The following is a 21,623-nucleotide window of genomic DNA, read 5'->3' as shown; positions in this document are numbered from 1 at the left end:
TAACGTCATACTTGGGAACCGCTTTTTCTATTAATGGATTATGTACTATGATTCATAGGATAACATAAACCAGATCTGACCTCAATTTTGGGAAATTACTGTGTGACAGCAGCCAAAACATGTCATTTCATGATTTCATATACATTTTGAGATCATGAAATGCTTCATCGGGTGCTTTTGGGACCCACACTCACTGATGGTGCTCAGAGTGTTTTATTTCACTTTTATCGTGACCTTGCAGAATTTGTCCTAACTAGCAATAAAAGACTGAGTTTATCAATAATATAACAAGATTTCTTTTGTGTGCATTTAGGATCCAGCTGATGAACAGCTGCTGGGACTTTATCCTATAGGGTAGACTGCCACTGCACACTTTACTGTTAAAGCCCCAAAGGAAGACACAGAGAGTTCAACGTTTATGACCAAAATCCTTCTTTCATACTTCTATAAACATTACTTTGTTTCAATAACACTGTTTATTTATGAGTAATTAGAAAATAATTTGTGCAATCAGAAAATTATCTAAGAGACGCCAGATTTGTCTTAGCATGAATCCTTTAAAGTCGAACACAGAGACTTCTACAAAACCCCTGTTTTATTATAAACTCTTGCCACTTGCCAAAAAAAGGCATAAAGCGAATGAGAGCTTTGGATTTTGAGTCGACTTTGAAAATAAGAGAGAGGGTGTGGCCTTCAGAGCTTAATATACAAACACGCTCTCCTAAGGGATTTCATATTATCTTGCTGTTGCAGCAAAAAGAAAGCTGTCTGTAAATGTTTGGGAGAATATTAGTATTCCTCTCACTGGACTTCCTCTGGGAACATTTCTGGCTAAAACTAATATGCAACTCCATTAAACCAAATAGTTCAATCATCCAAATCACTCTCTAGATGACAGAACAGACCGTTCTTGGAAAGTTCTCACATTATTATACACACCAAGTCATTTTGGGGCTGAGCCAGCTTCACTCTATCCATCTGCTAAGAAAACAGCTGCTGCAGCATGTGATACCTCTAGTAAGGAGTACTGCTTAAAGATTTCCTACTGTAAAGACAAGGGTCTGGCATTATACACGCCCCTCTTCTCGAACCAGCAGGTTGAATTCAGCTGTGAAAAACTGAGAGCCCTAACATCCACTCACCTCTGTGCAGGCTCTGGCTGTACTTGAACACTGCAAGGCCAAGCAGTTACATTCCACAGGCCATGTGACTCAGTTTCCACATGCAAAACAGAACCACACAGTTTGATCCTCAAAGGCTGCTTAAGCTCTGATACACACAAGAAGAAATTATGCAGATGTACGGTGCCTAAACATGTCAGTATTTAGATGGTGAGCATGCATCAGCACAGTTGTGAAATTGTGGCAAATACAAGAATCACCATTTCAGACACAAAAGGTGATAATGAGTGAGGTGCTTCACAACTGTATTGTAGGTGGCATGGAGGGAAGCCACATGAGAGGTTTACTTAAGTCAAAGATAGCTTATTAAACATAAATCAAAATGCAAACATCAAAGTGGGGCGATGTCACTTGTCTCTCTCTCTCTCTCCCTCTGCCCACTTTTCTTTCCCATCACCCCCAACCGGATAGAGCAGATGACTGCCCCTCACCGAGTCTGACTCTCCCTGAGGTTTCTTCCTGTTAAAGGGGAGTTTTTCCTTACCACTGTCACCAAATTCTTGCTCATGAGTGGGTGGTGTTGCTGGTGGTGGGAGTGTTGTGCGATTGTTGGGTGTTTCTTTCTTTCTTTCTCTTTATTGTAGGATTTTTACCGTAAAACACAAATCACCTTATGACAACTGTTGTTGTGCATTGGTGCTATATAAATAAAACTGAATCAACTGAAGTGGTTTTCCTACTCATTCTGTTCAAGTCAAATCTTTATTGCAGTTACAGTTTAAATGGTGATCAACTCACAGAATGCAGTCTCCTATTTCTGACCCCTCTCTTTTCTGCAGTGTTCTCAATCGATTTGGTGCTGTTTTTTTCATCAGTGCCTACAAAATAAAAATGGATTGGATCACATGGCTCTCTTGTTACTGTCCAACCAGTGAGGTGAAAGTTAAAAAGCTAAAGAATTATTGACTCTGCCTTATACTTAAAACATAGATGTCTTAACATGCTGCTATTTCTTTTTGTTGTGTTTCTCTCATCTGTTGCACTATAGTAGGGTATGAGTACATTGCCAACATTAGGACTCGTTAACACCCAGATTTTTCCCTTTTTCACGGATGCCCACTTGTGTGTAGAGAACACTGCAGCCTCAGACCAGTCTTGTCACATTTAGTGTGGGTCTAGGGCCAAACAGCAGCAAGAGAAATTTGTGGCGGGCTACCTCATTCAGAAAAACCCTTTAATTTAATTTAGAATTTGTTCAATTTAAACTCTGCAACAAGCTGGCGATCTGTCCCGAGTGTACCCCACCTTTCACACTAAGAATGCTAGGATAGGCTCCGACCCAACCCCCACGCCAGCAACCATGAATTGGTTAAGAGAGAGAAAATGAATGGATGGATGTTCAGTGTAAACTTTTTGGTTATTTCCATGATATATGAAACATTAAACAAATGTTGGACTGGTGCTGCTAATGAGCAGCTGTTTCCAATGATGTCATCCTCGAACGCTGCAAGAAAAAAGAGAGAAAAACTCTTACACAGAAATTAAGTCGATGACGCTGATTAGAGCTGAGTCACTAAACAGCTCTCACATGTAAATGGTAGCAGAGCAGATTGGGGGGGACGTATTTGTTACACACACCCGTTTTGCTGCTTGCGACCTGTTTGTTAACGTATACTCTCCTTCCTTTGCTAGAAACAGTCTGGTCCAGATGTTTGACCGGACTGTATCATAGTCACTGACTGAGTGGGAGACAGGAGCGCGGTGGGAAAAGGAAGCATGTGTGTACATGTGTCTTAAAGACATATCCCCACATATGTTCACCTCATTATCGTTCAGCTGCAGCTCACTCTGCAGGAATGCAGGGTAGCAAACACATGTCCACCTCCAAACCCCTGGTGACATATTAGCTAAACACACACACATGCACACACACACACACAGACCCTACTTCATGCCACCAGCCCCACTTCCTGAGAGCCCCATCACATCACCCTCCACTCCACATTTGGACCTCGAAAATCAGACTGTTTTCGTGTACTTACACTAGAGGGAAGGGGGGGGGAAGAAAAAAGAAAGAGCGTGCCTGGATATTTAACTGACACAGAAGAGATGCCATGGAGTCAGCAGAGAGATGCTTCTAATGAAAAGCACATGACTGGATCTGAGTGCAGTCATCTAAACAATGGCGGGGTGGGTGGGAGACAAAGAAGAGATGCAGTTATAGCTGGGCTTTCCCTCACAGAGGTCCAGTGTTTGTTTCTCAAAGACTTCAGATACAGAAACTAAGGCTTGTTGCAAACACGCAAATATGGCATGCAAACACGTCATGGTGCCCTGGTGTTTATGTATTTAGTTGTTTAATTTTTCAGACCTACACACTCATCATATAGTTGACAAAAACAAAATAATAACAAACTGTACAACGGTTCAGACACATAAAAGAGCTGGTGGTCTACCAGAAGGAATTAAGATTAAACCTCTCTGGCTCTGAGCCAAGCTAAGGGGGTGAAAAAAAGAACCACTGTGACCTTCAGAGGGAAAGAAGCCAGGGAACAAACCCAACAGGCAGGCTTGTCCACCAAAGGAGAGCGAGAGGGGGAGAGAGAGGGAAGGGAGGGCTAGGGACCAGAGGAACAGAGGAAGAGCAAGAGGGAGTGAGGGAGCGAGGGGTAGGAGAAGAGTGAGAGAGGCAGAGAGAAGAAAAGACACAAAACTTGTGACTTGACAAAAGAGGGCAGGTACCAGAGGCAGGTAAGACCCTTTATTTGTTGTTTCCACTGGGGAAGGGACCTGATGAGTAAAGGTAAGAATGCAGACAGCGTTCTGTGCATGTGTGTGTGTGAGTGTGAAACAGAGAAGCCAGGAGAGGCCGTGAGGGAAGTGTTTGTGGACAGAAGGGGAATCCTGGCACGGGCACAGCTGGGCCATGCTGCCGAGTTTCTATAGAAACAGTTTGCCATACAAAGTGGTACTCTGTCCTCCAGGGAGCTGCCACACGCTGTGACTCTGCTGCTTTTCTGTGCTGCTGCACGCTCACCTTGATTTCATCTTTTTCCATTAGTGAGTAGAGAGAGCTGCCACTGCAGTGCAAGTGAAAATATGCAGACTAGAAGAGCTTTAGCTGCTATTTTTTTTTTTACAAAAGAAATGCCATATTGCTCACTTTTGGCAATCAGATGGATCCCCGGGGGTTTTAAAGGCGGTGCACAAATACATTTTTGGCTTCTTCTGTGGTGAATTCAGATGGATGCAGTTCCTACATGGGTGTAAACCAACAGTTTAAGAAGCTGAAATGGAACGTTCTGGAAATGGTTTAAAAACAAGCATGCACTTAAAAAAAGGTGCAATCACATGATGTGCTGACATAAGAAGGTTTGTGAAGTGTGTGAAGAATTTGAAAAGAAAAACAGCAGCTACTTTGGAGCTGGCTGATGGCGATGTGTACAAAGACACGGGGATGAAAGTTTCCAGATTTCTGATGTTCGTTCTTCTGCTCTCAGCTATGTTGACATTATATCTACTGTCGTTTGGTTTCTTAATAAATTTCTCATGTTTTATAAGAGCATCAAAGAGCACACTTGGAGTTGGAGTTTTCGTATTTCTAAATGTGTGGAAAAAATCTGTACATGTGTATATATAATATACACTAGATGTTAGAGAAAATCTTGGCATGACCTTTGTGATTATTGTGCTTAGTCACAGTTACAGGACTCAGATAAGTGAAGTCGACTGGGGATGATGTAACTTTTCATCATGACTTTTTTTAAAAAGTGGTTTTATGAAACACTAGTTTTTTTCTTTCTTTCTTTTTTTGGTAAAGGAATGAAAAAAAAAAGGTTGGAAAGAGCTCATCATCAGTGATGAAAAGGGCGTTATGAAACTGACAAGTTTTGAGATATAACCTAAAACTCACACTAATTCCTAAGACTTTCTACTTTTCCTTTAACCAAATAATTCTAAACTTTAAATATATATATATAAAGCAAACTGTTTAATAGCTGCACATAAACATATGATTAGTTGTCTGAAAAGTAAGATTGTGTTATTTTTTAGTAATGTTTAACCTTTATCTCACCAGTACTTGGATATATCTTTTTAACCTTGCAAACAGCTGTTGAGAACGTAATACCACCACTCAGTAGGTCCACATGGTTTTCATCAAGTCCAGTAAGACAAAAGTCACTGATGTTTAAAATATGCAGATCCAGTTCAAAGTCACAGTAGATTTTGTTTGTTTTAAAGCTTTGCAACAGAGTGTTTGTGTCATGTACTAGCAGTGATCTCTGTCCTACCATCCTAAGTATAGTTCTCATGCTGATAACGATCAGATTAACTCATTGAGGTCATAAATAACAAACTGGTGAATCAGCCATTGTGGATATTGAGTCTTTAATTGTTTGCCAAACTTCTGGTCATAACAGCAGAACGACAGGAAGGAAATCTGGCTTTGGATTTAAACGAGGGGTTGCAAGGCTCTGAGAGGGAAAATGAAGGGCAGTGCCAGGGAATGCTGTCAGAGAAATGTTCAGATTTGTTATTTCAAGCATTTTAGATATGAGGCTCATTCCTGCGCGGTGATTTATATCAAACTGAAGAAAGGCAAAGAGAAAGAGCACTGGAAACAAATGGTGCCTCTGTGACGAGAGTTTATGTTTTTCTAAATCTTTGTGATACTTATTTACAGGGCTTTGCTCATGATATAGAGGATAACAATTTAGCCATAGTTACCATGGCCTGAAAAAGATCGTTTCACTTTGAAAAGTGAATTAGATTCACTGAAGGGTAAATACCTGGAATGATAAGCCAAACAACAGCATGTATGTGTGTGTTTCAGTCTCAGTCTGACGTAATTTCATTGTCCACATACAGAACTCTGAAAAAGTATCCCCTCCTTCCTGATTTATTAATGTTTTTCCATATTTGTCACATTTACATGTTTCAGATCATCAAACAGATTTTAATACCAAAATACAGTTTTTAAATGATGGCTTCTCTCAATAAGAGAAAAAAGTTATCCACACCTACCTGGCCCTCTGTGAAAAAGTAATTGCCCCCCAAATTTTAATAACTGGCTGTGCCTCCCTTGGCAGCAAGAACTGCAATCAAACATAACTGATGGCAGGGATGGGAACTGAGAAGAATTAACTGATTCCATTATTAGTATTACTTATCGATTCTCACTGGGATCTCACTGGCTTTGTTTTGAGAGTCACCACCATCTCTAACCATCATGTCAATATTACATTCATGCAAATGAATTGCTTTGTGCTTTGTCAAACGTTTGTGCATGTTGTGGAGTTATTTCTCCCCCTTGTTGTGTTCAGTAGTGGGTCATTTCTCAAAAAAAGTAAATATTACAATATATTACAATATATTACACAGAACACTGTGCCATATGAACACAAACACAACGCTGACAACACAGCACAAGCAAAAAGAGACTTTAAAGGGATTGCCACAGTGATTCTACTGTAGAAACATGAACAGGTAAAAAACTGCTCATCAGTTTTTTTACCTGTTGAAGTTAAGGGTCTGACTCCTGGGCTTGGGCATATACTCACAACATCTCTCTGTGTTTTTGGCTAGCTAAGCATTAGCATGCTGTCTGTACAGGTGCTTGCAAAAACCTGAAGCTGTGTTAGCAGCATAATGCAGCTGTTTCTGTCTACTGTAACATTGTGCTCTCGTCCTATTATGCGATGAATTGAAAGTAAAGTCCATATCCACGCTGCAGACTGTGCCACTGCTTTCCTCCTCCTGCATGTGAACTTAGATCAGCTGATTGTTGTTTGAGTGCTACAACTGATAACAGTGATCCACAGGCAAGCAAACCACAATTCCAAGAAACTGAACTACTGGGAACTAGTTCTCTGCAAGAACTGGTTCTCGATTCCCTTCCCTAACTGACAATGATGCTCTTACGTTGCTGTGGAGTAATTTTAGCACACTCTTCTTTTCAGAATTGTTCCAGACACATTCAAGGGTCTAAATCTTCATTTTTTTGTACTTTTCTGACCCATTCAGAGGTGGACCTTGTGGTGTGTTTTGGACTATTGTGCTGCTTAATAACCCAAGTGAGGTTAAGCTTCAGGGCACAAACGGATAGCTGGACCTTCTTCGGGACTTTCTGGTAGAGAGCAGGAATCATGGTTCCATCAATTACGGCAAGTTGTCCAGCAGCAAACCAGTCCCAGACTATCACACCACCATATTTGACTGGTGGTATGATGTACTTTTGGCGATGTTAGTTTTACACCAGATGCAATGAGTCTTGTTAGTCCACAGAATATTTTCCCAGGCCAGGTAGGTTTGGCTATTTTTTGTTTTCCCTTAATAGATGCAATCATCATTTAAAAACGGCATTTTGCATTTACTCTAGTTATTTGAGTCTAATGTTGAAATGTGTTTTATGAACTGAAACATGCAAGTGTGACAAATGGGGCGTGGGGGGTAAATACTTTTTCACAGCACTGTAGCTAAACCAATTTGCTCACAGTTGTTATATATTCTTAAACCCCGTCAGTTACAGAACGTGTAAAAATCACCTCCCCTGTCTTCTCATTGTGAAATGCAAGCTCATAGGTGTGCCTAAGATGACTCCTTGTATGATCAATGTGATGAACTATACAAAATGGAAATTCCTTTTTCAAAGCAACTTTGGAAAATTCCTCATGCACACACAAAACAAATCTTCCTGGTGTGAAATTTTAAACACACACTGATTATAAAATGCTGTAAATACATATTGAGTTCATGAGAGCTTCATTCCAGTGCGCCTCCCTTTTGTTGACATATTTTAACCTTGCAGGCTTGCTTTCTCTACACACCTCCCCCCTCTCGACCCATGCTTACAATAGTGCCTTTATCCTTTCATAAGTGCTCATTTCCTGTATTAGTATCTGCCCTACATTCTCTTGAATTTAATCAAATTAAGGATGTATGGCTCCTCCTCAGACGATCCCACCTCTTCAAACACAGATTACTTTACCGAGCTACACATGTCCATCTTACATTAGTTTAAACTGCAATAGAAGTGTGGGAGCAATACTTAAGGTAGGCTGGGGACAATCTTGGTATATAACATTAAACCTCAATGTTTTTATAGAGTCAGGTGAGCATTGCTTCATGTAGGCCTTGGTAATGCTGTTTCACTCAGTTCAACCCTGAAAACTACCTCTTAAAATGGGTCGAACAGTAACCAGCTTTAAAGTGGAATCTTTCCAAAGGAAAATACAAACTAACGGATATTTTTAGTAAAATCAGAGATAAGATGAATGCCCTGGATTGCACGTAGTCTTGTAGGAAAAAAGGAGGGTTTGTACACGGCTGAGTCATTACACCCACATGGAGAAAGAAGCACCAAAGGGACATATTCTAAGGAGCTTGCAAAGAAAAGCATCTGAACTTCTTTAAGTTACTTGAAGACGTTTCACCTCTCATCCGAGAAGCTTCTTCAGTTCTAAGGTCAAATGGTGGAGAGTCCCAGATTTAAACCCAGTGGGAGTATCCCCCCACAGAGGGACAAAAGGACCCCCTGATGATCCTCTAATCGCCTGAGCCAAGGTGTGAAAATGGGTGTGGGTCCCAATCAGCCAGGGTTTTGGGTGAGCTCATTGTGAAACCTGGCCCCACCTTATCATGCGATTTCCTGAGGTCAGATGGCCCAGGATGTGAGTGGGCGTTAAGACGTCTGGGAAGGGAACTCAAAACTGGATTATAGATGGCAGACAGTTGATGTCGTAAACCACCGCCTCTGTTCAAAGATGGTCGCTCACAGTGGACATAGATGTCTTCTTTCACTCCTCTTTCAAACCATCTGTCCTCTCTGTCCAAAATGTGAACATTGGCATCCTCGAAAGAGTGTCCTTTATCCTTAAGATGCAGATGGACATTTGACCTTAGAACTGAAGAAGCTTCTCGGATGAGAGGTGAAACGTCTTCAAGCAACTTAAAGAAGTCCAGACGCTTTTCTTTCCAAGCTCCTTAGACTACGATGACCTGGATGACTGAGAACCTTCACAGACACAAAAGGACATATTGTACTGAATTAAACTATTTATTTTTTCTTTTTGTTTTTTTGAAGCATCTTTCTTCCTTAACTGAATGCCTTTCACTGTGAATACTGCAGAGTCGGTAGAAATCACTAGTTACACTTTATGCTTTTCCTAGGACAATGAAGGCTGGTGCAAGACTCCTGTCTGCACTGACTCTGCTCCTCCTACTGGGGGCAGTGTTCACACAGAGGCCTCGGCCAAAGAAGCCCACTAAGCGCCCAGCTACCCCCAGAAAGCCTCCTGCTCGTCTCCCAACTGTACCACCCCAGCCTGAGCCCAAGGAACCAACAGATTTCCCCCCACCCATCCTGGGCCCACCTTCCATCTTTCCTGACTGCCCCCGGGAGTGTTTTTGCGCCCCAAGCTACCCGAATGCGCTCAACTGCGAGAACCGGAACATTCGTGTAATCCCAACGATCCCATCCAGGACTCACTACCTGTATCTCCAGAACAATTACATCTCTGAGATAACCTCTGAGCCCTTCCTCAACGCCTCTGAGGTCCGCTGGATCAATCTAGCAAACAACCGTATTCATCAGATAGATAAGCAGGTCAGGGAGTTCACCTCTATAAATGCTCAGGATTTAAAGAAATAGAATCACTTTACTACGGTTGCTTTGCATCTATCTCTCACACAGGTGTTTGAAAAGCTTCCAGCACTTCTGTATCTCTACGCCCAACGAAACCAGCTTAATGAAGTCCCTTCAGGCCTCCCAGAAACTCTGGAACAGCTCCGCCTTAGTAGGAATCGTATTTCCAAGATCCCACCTGGGGCCTTCAACAACATGGGGAGCCTGACTATGCTCGATCTGTATCACAACCAGGTGAACCTCACTGTTACAACACTGTGCTATCTAGACATGTATGGAGACTAACTAAATCTCTAGCGTTTGTGGAGCAAATATGTGATGTCTTTTCTGTCAGCTTAGTGACAGTGGCCTGGGTAAGAACAGCTTTAAGGGCCTTACGAACCTGGTGCAGCTCAACCTGGCTCATAACACGCTGAAGAAGATGCCTACTAGTATACCAACCAGCCTCGTGCAGCTTTTCTTGGATAGGAACCGTATCGATGACATCCCAAAGCAAGTATACGGCGCACGCATTGTCCCAATGTTGATTATTCCCACTAAGAATCTTTATTATTGTCTTTTTTCAGAAACTACTTTGACAACCATGCTCACCTGGCTTTTGTGAGGCTGAACTACAACCAGCTGAGTGATAAAGGAGTTCCCAAGAATGTGTTCAATGTCTCCAGCCTGCTAGACTTGCAACTGTCCCACAACCAGCTCGCTTCGATTCCTTTGTTCAACGGTCACCTAGAGCACCTGCATCTCGACCACAACAGCATTGAGAGTAAGTAACCAGCAGCCACGTCTGTCCCAGTGAGTGGTCATCACTGTGCTAAAGCAAGGCCTCCACATCAGGGAGCATAACCACAGTTTGTCTCAACGTGGGCTGAATGTCAGGGCTCTTCGTGTAACTTCCAGCAACTTGCAGCTGTGTCAGGTCACCTTAGCTTCTCAGTTCAATGTGGTCTTAGTGTTGTCCATGTCTCCCTGTTTCTGTTTGGACCTGGTGGTGTAGCAACTGAACAAATAATATGTTGTAGATTCAACCCCCCCTTTTTAACCTATGCATTAACCGCTGTAAATGATCTTGGTTAATTATACCCAACTGTCTTGTGTCCTATGCCGACTTTAATGAAGACAGATCAGTGTAGTCTGTTGACACTACAGCTGTAATTTGATCAGCGTGCAACACAAACCGAAAGTATTTTTTCAGGATATTCTGTTATACCTGTTTCTACGTCATGACTACAAAACTACTTTGGCTTCAGGCCATTTTTTTCAATTTCCACTGAATTTAATCATCATGATGAGACGTGTCCTCTTGTTCACTTGTATTTGGAATTATTTTAAAAATATGTTTCTTAGTTATTTTGATGCAATAATTTAAGGGCTTACACAATGCAATCTTGTTCCAGACCATTAGAGAGAAGAGAATAAAAATACAGAATTAGCTGCTGGGTTTTGTTTTGTTTTCTGTGTTTAAACTACACAGTTAGAAATGCATTAATATTAGTGGACTCAGTAACACTTTAGTACATTTTCAACTTGAAACACTTATATTTCTGAGTATGTGTTGCATTACAGAGAAAAATCAGATGTGATGCGAAGTGAAGTATAATCAATTACAGTTGAGCTCTGTTTAAAGGCGAGTTTGTTTTTTTCTCAAATATACCCACTTCAGTAGCATTTAAACACACTCATATTTCTGTCTTTTTTGTATCCTTTTTTTTATTCCTAAAAACATTTCTCATGCTATTTTCTAAGTTAAAACATCATAAAAAATAAAGATTTCTTCTGAAAATGTATGCTGCATGTTTAAATAAAAAATTCACACTATGTATAATATTTAAGATAAATCAGACTATTATCAGGCTATACCCTGCTCTTCCTGTATATAAATTGCTATAATGAAATAAATTATACAATAACAAAAACAAAACCGTCAAATCTAAAATAGCATATTTTCTTATTTATATGCACATGTGAGCACTTGAAGACTAGATCTTCATGACTGTGTATTTTCCTGACAGACATCAATGGCACCCAGATCTGCCCATACAGCGTGCAAGCTGACATGAGTGATATGGGCCAGGTTCCCAAGCTAAGGTATTTCACATTATGTCATAATGCGTGTCTCAGCACTAACCTAAAGAATGCACTTGTCTGAGCTGCGTGACCTGTGTGTTAACAGGAAGTAAACAAGAATTCAAAGAGTTAAAATCCCAATGACATATTAGATACCTGTTCTGTTGTTTTCAGGTATCTCCGTTTGGATGGAAATCACCTGAACCCTCCCATCCCTCTGGATGTCATCATGTGCTTCAGGCTCCTTCATTCTATTGTCATTTAGGAAAACCATGCCTAAAGGCTTGCACATGCGGTACTGTGCAAAAGTCTTGAGCTTACGCAGCATTTCTTTATATTTTGCTAGGAAAGTGTGAAAAATGTGCTTTCTTGTTATTTCTTTACGTGGTCTCCAGAAATTGTTCTCCGGGCTTCTTAAAAGACATTCAAAGCTCTTCCTTGAATGTTGGCTGCCTTTTGTTCTCTTCCCTATCAAGATGATCCCACACTGCTTCAGCAATTTTGAGGTCTGGGATCTGGAGAGGCCAATCCAAGACTGACAGTGTTTAATTGGATGTTTTTCTGTCCCGGTATCTTTTACTGCTCTGTCAGTGTGTTCGGGATTGTTGTCATACTGAAAGTTGAAGTTTCTGCTAATCAGATACTTTGCAGATGGTACCACGTGGTGGATCAAAATCTGACCGTACATTTCTGTAGTATTGATGTCAATTGATTTGACAAGATCCCCAACACCACTCGCTGAAATGTAGCCACAAGCCATGACAGGGCCTCGGCCATGTTTGGCTGCAGTCACACACTGTGTTACATCTTTCTTATTGACCATAATTTGAACTAAAAAAATTCAAATTTTTGGTTCAAAGAAGACTGATATTTGGTCCCGTTTTTGTGTAATTTGACATACCTTCAATTTACTTTATTAAGAATGGCTTCTTAACAGCCACTCTTCCACTGCTTATGAGGCTTCAGTGAACAGTAAATGAACTGAAGAGTCAGATGCATCTCTCAGGTCATGTTTGAGATCTTTGCTGCATTATTTGACCTATTTCTTCTGAATATAACTTTCAGAAAAACTTAAAAGATTTTAAGATCTTGGAGAACTGTTGCTCACTACTATAAAGAATTAAAAGAAAGTCTGGCTCCAAAACAATAAGAAATGAGGGGTGGCTCAAGACTTTTGCACAGTACTTCTGACACACACACACACACACACACACACACACACACACACACACACACACACACACACACACACACATCCATGAAAACATAGACTCACTTAGTACTAGGTGCATTTCATTGTAAAGTATGGTGTTTATCAGCAGTAGACGCTGTGGAACTGTAATACTGAGAGAGGGACTGCAAACAATTGCAAAACTTGGATGGTTCAAACTTTTTTAATTGTGATGACAAATTTAACTATTGCCATTTTTTGGACAGTCCCAACATTAAACTACAAATCAGCATAAACTGTGGCTATGCTGACATTTAGAGTTAGGTTTCTGTAGTAGTTGCAGTTTATCAGTGTTTTTTGTTTACAAAACTTCATGTAAAGAAAAAAAGTGAAAAATATAGCTTGAGCAAAGCCTGAAAACACAGGGACCTTTACAGACATGCTACAGACATAAACGGTAGTTAAGTTCACAAGAATAGGTCAACAGAGTGGGGCAGCCGTTGGAGGCAATGAATAAATATGCAGTGTAAGTTAAAAGAGATAACCAGCTTTAAATAACTAGCTCCATGTAGTTAAAACAGTTTCAAATGTGCCTGTGATTTTCAAGATACTCTTTGTAAAAATGTCATTTTATTCTTGTTATCCCTAATCTTTTGTATATTATTCTTCTGTATAAAGAAGCTTTGTACAAACAATGGAAAATAAAAGTTCTCCTTGATCATCTGAAAATGCTTGATGTTTGAAATAAAAAATGTAGTTTTCTTCCTCATTTCTCTTTTCTAATATGCTTCACTGCTTTCTCTGCTTAGTCGACACCAACCCAACCTGTTTCACAATAATATGAGCCTTTGGATAAAAGCAACATGTTAGTAACTGACCAGGTATAAAAGGAACATTCCAAAGAAGCTAGAGGTAAGGGCGTCGACTATCTGTAAAAGGCTATGTGCAAGACCCGTAAAAGACGGATGTAGCACCATAACGTCAAGGTCAGCATTTTGGCCGACGCCATGTTGGTTGTTTGGAGACTGAAGTTAACATATTTGAAATATAGGTGAAGCTTGGTTTGGCAAATTAGTGCTAAGTAAAAAACTAATAATTGACTCACCAAAACTGAAGCACAAAATTCTGGGTTGGTCTGCACCACAGAGGAACCACAAGTTACTCATTTAAGACCATTAAAGGCTCCAGAAGCACCAACATGGGAGAGGTCTATACCAGTGACTTGAATTAGCAGAGGTGAGGTCTAGTAGATGCTAAAGGGCCACAGCTACTTTTGCTGGGACACCTGTCAATGAACCCACCCAAGGTCTTGACTCAATATTCCAGGTGGATATTTATTTACATTTCTTTTTCTACCAGGTCTTAAAAATGCCTTTTTTTTTAATGCTTTAAAGTTTGGCTTTTTATCATCATGACTTCCTCTCGCAGCTAACTTCAAGTGGCAGGAACCAAAGGTTTGTGCACTTCCTCGCTGGCTTCATTTTAAACTCATATATGCATGGCTATTTGAGAATAATAATTTCTAAATGTAAAATTTCAGATAATCTGAAGATTTGTTTCTCAGGGTGACATAATAAAAAGTAAGAGACAAGAACCTAGTAATGTAAATCACTGAATGGTTACTGAACACAGTTTGACGCTTGAGTCACAAATACAAGTTAAAGCTGCAACATTCAAAGAAAAAATTCTATGAAAACAAGATCCAGAAATGGTGCCACGTCCTGTGAGCCTGAGCTCATCGAAAAGACAGCATTTATGATGTAGTACATTAGTACACAAGCTCACATTAATGCTGAACAGTATGCACAGGTACTGAAGTAACATATGCTAGCATCCAGAAAACATTTTTTCATGAGAGGCCTTTGTTTATTTAGCAAGGCAGCAGTTAACCACATGCTAAACGAGTTAGGACAACATGACTTTTCAAAAAAAGAAGTTTGCGTGCTGAACTAGCGTGCAGGGCCTGGCTCTACCACCAACTGGAAACATTTGGTGCATTGTAAAATGAAAAATATGACAACCAAACTTTTCAGAAAGAAATGAAACATCATCACAATAGCATCAGCAAACTGCTTGGGTTCATTCTTCATTAAACAAAATATTCATTCCATTTAGTTTCACTTCACTGTTTTGTTGCCTGATTTTCTGAGGCCCCCGGGAGTACCTTTGTGTCCTACCAGTGGGGGCCTTCCCCGCAGTTTGAGAACCACTGGTGTAGCATTTCCATGTTGACCCTGTGGTCTGGGTGGTGTTTTTGTGGGTGCTCTGATTTCCACCCACAGTCCAAAGACATGCATGTTTGTTTAAATCGCAAATGAATTAAAGGATTTTTCATTTTGTGTTTATTGACTGTGACAGTTTAACATGTAAGAAAGCAGAAGTGACTAAAGGCTGCAAAATTGCACAACACTGTGCGAACAGAAGTAATTATGTGCATGTAAGAATGACCGGATTAAGCCAAACTTTCATTAGATACATCATAAGATACCTTAGCAAGAAAATATTTAATATCCACTTTGTTTCTAAAATACTTGATGATTTTACCTTTTAAGATGTCTAAAAACAATTTCAATGAAACATGCTGACATTTCAACTTGTTTCAAAGAATAACAGTTCAAAAAGGGTTGAGAGAAGCTGACAGTGGCTACGTTGGCAATTTTGTCAATTTTTTGTGTTTCCCGTTTCAGTGTAAAAAAAAGTCACTTTGTTCCCGAGGCTCTGTATTTAAGAGGTAGTACTGCATGACTGCAACTCTGGTGGAATTGAGAATACAATAGAGAAGCATTAGAGGCTTTTTAACTGGCTCTAATTGACTTCCTTTACAGGTTATTCCTTGTTTCATTGGGTTTTCTTGCTTCCTACCACTGCAAATGAAGTTTTAGAAGACTTCAAAAGCACCCTGGTAAAACAGGCTGGCGAGCAGGTCTGGTAGGTATTTCCAATCAGGACCTGTTGACTGAAGTGATGTCAGAATGCCCTTCGAGTAAAAAGACAAAAGTCAACGAGAGGCTTTATTTCCAGTATACACCCACAGTGTTATGCAACATTTGGAAGTAGCTATACAAATCAATCTGAAATCTAAAAGAGACAAGAAATAAAATGATATTGCCACAAAACACTTCCTTTTACAAATTAATCACATTAAAACAACACAGACTTTAAAAGCTCATAAGGCAAATGATTCAGGGAGTGACTTCTTAATGCGGAAGCTGCAGCAGCTTCAGTTTAAATGATGAAACTCTAATCTAGCAACAATGATTACTCATTCATTATTTACATTACGCATCACTGAGAGTGAAAGTTTTTCTTCACAATGACAGCACTACTCATCAAAGAGGAGGAAATCAGCAATAATTCCTTTTTCCATTCTTCCAATCAGAGACTGAAACATGACCGGGAGTTCCTTTAATTGCACCAGACTTCCTCCTCCTGTAAACCCATTCACGTGCATGCACCTGTGAAGTCCCATGCATGTTTAACCTGTTCAATACCTGGTGAAAAGAAAAATCCCCTTACTCCACACTATAAGAGGACACAGGATGGAGGCCCAGAGACACAGCTTCACCAGAACTCTCCCTCTGAATGACACACGCACAGGTGAGTCTGAATACACGTGATACTTCTCTAGGCAATGATGATGGCAGCTGATAGACTTGACATAGTGTTTCCTTTATTCTGGATATTGGTAGTTTATAAACTTTTTTTTTTTTTTTAAATGATCCAATATCCATTTATGTATCTATAAATGCTCATAAAGTATTTTTTAATTTGTGGATTTGAAGTTTTTTATCCGTTTTGATGATCTGAGGAAACAGTGATGAACCTTTTTCCTAAATTAATCAACAATTTTACACAATACACAATTCTTATAAACCGAAACGCTTCTGTTAGCTTTCTCACCAGATCGCCATCATCAGGATGGAGATGCTTATCGGCTGCTCTGCTTCCTTCCTCCTCCTCCTGCTGCTCAGCTGTCTGACTGAACCTGCGGAGAGTCGAACTCTGCATCTGGACAGCTGCTCTGTCAGTGTTCACACACACGAGCTGCGCAAATACTACGCACACATACGATCAAATGCGGTGAGTTCATGCAATCAAAACCTCTGGCAAGAACTTGCACGAGTGTAACGTCAGATTAAAGTGGCAGAAAGTCGTTGTAACTGGATCCTTTGTTTTTCTTTTTCTTTTGTGATAGATTTCAGAAGACAACGAGATCGGAATGAAACTTCTGGATAGATCACTGATGAAAAATGTTCAGGTGAGCTCTTGCGTTGTGTTGCCACTCAGTCATGATGATTTGCCTTTTATATTTACTTTTGCTTCCCTTTTTTTTGACAAGTGTCTTCCACATATTAAGTCTCTATCACCAGAATATGGATTCTGAAGATAGGGGTTGTGAAAGGTGCTAGAATCTGACTTTCGCCATGTCCCCCTCAGGACGGTCAGACATGCTGTTTCCTGCGTCTTGTGTTGCGTTTCTATGTTGAGAGAGTGTTCAGCAACTATGCCTCATCCGAGCCACAACAACAACGCTGCTCCAGCGCTCTGGCCAATGCTTTCGTGAGCATCAGAAGAGACATTCATAAATGTGTAAGTTTGCTCTCCAGTCTCAAAATGCGCTTCTTCTTCTTTTTTTGATGAAAAGCTGTCATAGATTGTAATGATAATTGTGCTTTTCTGTGTATAGCATTGCCAATGTGGAGAAGAAACCCAGAGAACAATTGATTCAGTGCATGCTGAGTTTATCAAGGTAAGACACAATAAAATCTAAAATGACTTCCTGTCCTAGACGCTCAATAATAAGCTCCAAGATCAGTTGTTGTAATTTTCCTAATATAACCTAGTTAGTAAGGGAAAAGCCGTGAGCTGTGAAACTTTGTTGTATGTCAATAATATCTTTATTAATGTTACATTTTGTTTTGGATTTCAACAAGAAACAAACACAAATGGGTTACTATACAGAACACAGAGAAAATACCTAAATCTATAAGCTCACTTCAAATAAAACAGCCAAAAACTGCAATGATTTCTAAATCTTGTAAACTAATTTTTATTCACAATAGATTCTCTGAGTCTTTTGATGATATTATATTCTTGCTGTCCTGCAGATGACGAGATAATCAAAGCAGTTTTACTTTATTCTGAAATTATTCAACAATTAGCCGATGTTTTTGCAGATAGTTGAATCTTTGTCCATCTTTAGCTATGAGAAACTCTGCCACTCTAAGAGGCCTGTTTTATACCCACTCACGTTACTGAAATGCTGCCAATAAATTTAATTAGTTGCAAAATTTTCCCTGTATTGACTTTCTCAGCCTTTTGTTGCCCCTGTCTCGACTTTTTCGACGTGTGTTGTTACCTTCAGATTCAAAATCAGTTTATTTTTTCTCAGCTTAAACCTTTGATATTATTTCTGTGTTCTATTGTGAATAAAATCTGAGTTTATATGATAAGAGTATCACCGCCTTGAAAGACACACGTGTTGTTTTCAGATCTATTTTCTTATCTAACTCTTCCACTTTTCCCTTGTTCCTCTTTCTGCTGAGCAGCTACAAGCAAACAGGGCAGCACAGAAGGCAATGGGTGAACTGGACACTGTGCTGGAGTGGCTGGAAGCACTGGGACCCAAAACTTAAAAAAATTGAGCTGCTCTTTACAAATGTGCTAATTTAAGTTTTGTGGCATGTTGCATTTCTATGTTTTCACTTGAAAGAACTTGATATTTAGTTGGGGGTTTTATTACCCTTTTTGTATCCACTAATGTGGACTGAAATTGTATGCTATATTTATAACTAAACAAAAACGTGTATACTTCTGAGGAAGCTGTTACTGTAAGATTGTTTACTAGACTTAAATGTTTGTTTTTATTTTTGTAAATACTTTAATTTAAAAACCAATTAAAGAAAAATACAACTGTACCGTGTGCTCTCTGAGAGTTTCCTGTCAACAGCTGATGTCTGCTCTTCATTACCATCTAGTGGCCATCAGTGAAAATTCAGTGTTGCTGTTTGTCCCGATACTAGATTAGGTGCCTGCTCGTGTGTCTGCTTATGTGCTTTCTGAAATTGTCTCAAATCAGTATTCATGGTGTAGCCCACATTTTATCACAGTCTAGTATTCTGCTTCGCACAAACGCTGACAGTATCTGGGAACATGTGGACAAATTTCTTTAGTCTGTTGACTGACATCAGTCCAAAGGCATTGTTTATGATTTTTATGAGAGAAGAGAAGAGAAGAGAAGAGAAGAGAAGAGAAGAGAAGAGAAGAGAAAATGTGTTTCACTTACTGTTATCAGATCAAATCCATTTAATCTGATGTGTCTTTTTTATGTGCAGCAGATGTACAGCTAGTAGATAACTTGATCTGGCGGGCTGCTCTGCCTTCTCAGCTTCTTAATGCGCGGTTTGTTTTATGCCTGTAATACTGTATGACTGGGCCTATTTGCCCCAATAAATCACCTGAGAACAAATACGCCTGTCACTTCTGCAAAAAGAATTAATTGAGGGACATTATCTCAGCAAGCTTTAGGGGACACACACATGCTTTCACGAATAAGAGTGGATGTGTAGCAAGCCCTTTGGCTCTGTCTGAACAGACATCTGATTACTAGCTGCTTGAATATTTGCCAATACTGTGAATGTTGTGACAAATATTACAAAGGAAATTGCTTCCTCTGATCATTAATCACTGCAGCAGCAGAAGCAACAGACCCGTAACAGAGTATACATGTAATCATGTCTTACACAGGAACAATAACACCTCAGAAGGTATGTTAAAAAGAAGCACAGGGGAAAAAATGAACACCTACTTACTGAAATTCTCATGTTCTGTGAATCCATAAATGGTGCTGCTTGCATTTTTTTCACTTTGCTGATAAAAGTTAAATTGAAGTAAAAGTGAAACCTAAGTTAGGAAGTTCTAGCTAAAATGTTGTACTATCTTTCTTCGAAACTTGTGGCCAATTTTTTTTTCCTCTTCTGGTGTCACAATCTGCTGAAAAATGAAAATGAGATAAGTACCTGATGTGTAGGATCATATTGTACAGATCTTTTACTTAGACATGAATCTATGTGCTCAGTTTCGTAAAATGTTAGCCAACTGATATATAAGTGATCGGACTGTTGATACTTACAACAATGTATAAGAACATTTATTTATATCCACTGTAAAGAAACTATTCTTAAGGAGGGGAAACAGGCTGAGGTACCAAATTACACAAGAACTGGACTGAAGATTAGTGCCAACAGTGCTTCTCACCAACTGATTAATCTAATTGTGAAATTTGTTTTCAGCCAGCTGTGCTGGGTATCTTGTCAAAATTGATGGAATTATGGAAGCGGGAAAGTTTGATCGGGTTTTGATCCCATTTAGAAACCATCTGACTCACACTGGCTTCGATTTTCAACATGAAAATGATACCAAACACACAATGGAACACTGTCAGGCATGGATTGGCCTCCCCACAGCTCAGACCACAGTGATATTGGACAAGTGTGGGATCATCTTGATAGAGAGAACAGAATAAAAGGCAGTCAACATCCAATGAAGAGCTTTAATCCAACAATGTGGTGGTTCATCACTAACATCATATAGACACAAATATCCACAATCCTGATTAACGACTGCACAACAATCCCGGACACTTTTCCTTATAGCAACACAAAGGACTCACTCACCTCCTCCAGTATCGTTTGGCCCACAGCCCACAGCTAAAACTGAATCTAATAGAATTAGATTGGTGATAAATATTAATATCACCAATAAGTCACTGCATCAAACAAACCCATGACAATCTTATCAGTATTCAGAAATGATTTGGGAACATGAATTTGCTTTCTGCCCCTACTCCTCAACAGAAATCTGTAATAACCCTTTTCCACACCTAACGGTACAGATGTATTACTTACACAGCGTATGGATATTTACAGAGTTCGCAGCAACCACAGAGAGGAGTTTGCAGATGGCCAAAGAAACTCTCACCCTCTGTTCCTAGAAAGCTTTCTCGAAACAGTTTTCAGAATGTCATTTCTCATTTGATTCATCAGCTCCCTTCTACGTCTTTCTGACTCTGTTCCTTTTTTTTCTTGCTGGTTCAGACCAGGTCAAAAAAAAGTTTGACGGATATTACAGACGGATGTATCACGATTTCTTCCAGCAGTTCCGATCACTAATCCCAAGCACGGTGAAGGTATTATTTGACTTGACCAAACTGATTGTGATGGGTTGCAAAGAGTCAGGACCAAATGTTCCAATCTAAAACATGTCATACTCAAACATATCTCCTAACAGGCTGCTAGTACTTTTGCAATCACCATTCTTCACCATTTAGGGAAATGCTGGTTTCCGTTCAATTCTGTTTCCTTGGAAGTATTACAACAGCTCTGGAAGACCCTCAGTGGTGGCGGCGTGGGCCCTATTTCACTAGTAAGCACCCTGGTTAGGGTGTGGAGGTGACTTAACACTGCGGATAACAATCAAGGCAGATACAAAAATTTGACAAACAGACAACGAGGAAATTGATGACTTAGAAACCGCACTTTTCCGAGACGACGAAAACATGACAGAACATACACAGAACAGAGGAGTGCAAACGGCTACTGACATTCATCACACTTCAGTTTAG

General features: G+C 39.9%; 2 protein-coding genes across 3 annotated transcripts; both read left to right on the top strand.

The window, feature by feature from the left end:
* Nucleotides 1-3,755: 3,755 nt before the first annotated feature.
* Nucleotides 3,756-13,729, top strand: prelp (proline/arginine-rich end leucine-rich repeat protein). Of its 2 annotated transcripts, none has more exons than XM_087840670.1 (7): nucleotides 3,756-3,872; nucleotides 9,291-9,726; nucleotides 9,814-9,999; nucleotides 10,100-10,257; nucleotides 10,332-10,528; nucleotides 11,775-11,850; nucleotides 12,004-13,729. In XM_087840670.1, the coding sequence occupies exons 2-7, from the start codon at nucleotides 9,295-9,297 to the stop codon at nucleotides 12,092-12,094; spliced, it is 1,140 nt and encodes a 379-aa protein (XP_087696796.1). In that variant the 5' UTR covers nucleotides 3,756-3,872; nucleotides 9,291-9,294; the 3' UTR covers nucleotides 12,095-13,729. The 2 variants fall into 2 exon arrangements, with proteins under 2 accessions (XP_087696796.1, XP_087696797.1); XM_087840671.1 differs by lacking the exon at nucleotides 3,756-3,872 and adding an exon at nucleotides 3,907-3,924.
* A 3,189-nt stretch (nucleotides 13,730-16,918) lies between these two features.
* il20 (interleukin 20) lies at nucleotides 16,919-18,636 on the top strand. The gene is made up of 5 exons (XM_006784386.3): nucleotides 16,919-17,080; nucleotides 17,196-17,258; nucleotides 17,438-17,590; nucleotides 17,688-17,750; nucleotides 18,550-18,636. Exons 1-5 carry the CDS (start codon nucleotides 16,919-16,921, stop codon nucleotides 18,634-18,636), a joined length of 528 nt encoding a protein of 175 aa, XP_006784449.3.
* The last annotated feature ends 2,987 nt before the right edge of the window (nucleotides 18,637-21,623 follow it).

The sequence above is a fragment of the Neolamprologus brichardi genome, chromosome 5 (assembly GCF_056152115.1).
Source record: "Neolamprologus brichardi isolate AB-2024 chromosome 5, ASM5615211v1, whole genome shotgun sequence".
NCBI lineage: Eukaryota > Metazoa > Chordata > Actinopteri > Cichliformes > Cichlidae > Neolamprologus > Neolamprologus brichardi.
Note: the sequence above shows the minus strand (reverse complement) of the source record. Positions and strands in the feature narration are given on the sequence as shown.

What these genes read in the sequence shown, in the direction of transcription:
- prelp (XM_087840670.1), top strand. Translation starts at nt 9,295, where the DNA reads ATGAAGGCTGGTGCAAGACTCCTGTCTGCACTGACTCTGCTCCTCCTA. An exon ending in CGTATCGATGACATCCCAAA is followed by an intron (nt 10,258 to 10,331) that starts GCAAGTATACGG and finishes GTCTTTTTTCAG; the next exon opens with AAACTACTTTGACAACCATG. An exon ending in CGACCACAACAGCATTGAGA is followed by an intron (nt 10,529 to 11,774) that starts GTAAGTAACCAG and finishes TTTTCCTGACAG; the next exon opens with ACATCAATGGCACCCAGATC.
- il20 (XM_006784386.3), top strand. Translation starts at nt 16,919, where the DNA reads ATGGAGATGCTTATCGGCTGCTCTGCTTCCTTCCTCCTCCTCCTGCTG. An exon ending in CACACATACGATCAAATGCG is followed by an intron (nt 17,081 to 17,195) that starts GTGAGTTCATGC and finishes CTTTTGTGATAG; the next exon opens with ATTTCAGAAGACAACGAGAT. An exon ending in TGCATGCTGAGTTTATCAAG is followed by an intron (nt 17,751 to 18,549) that starts GTAAGACACAAT and finishes TCTGCTGAGCAG; the next exon opens with CTACAAGCAAACAGGGCAGC.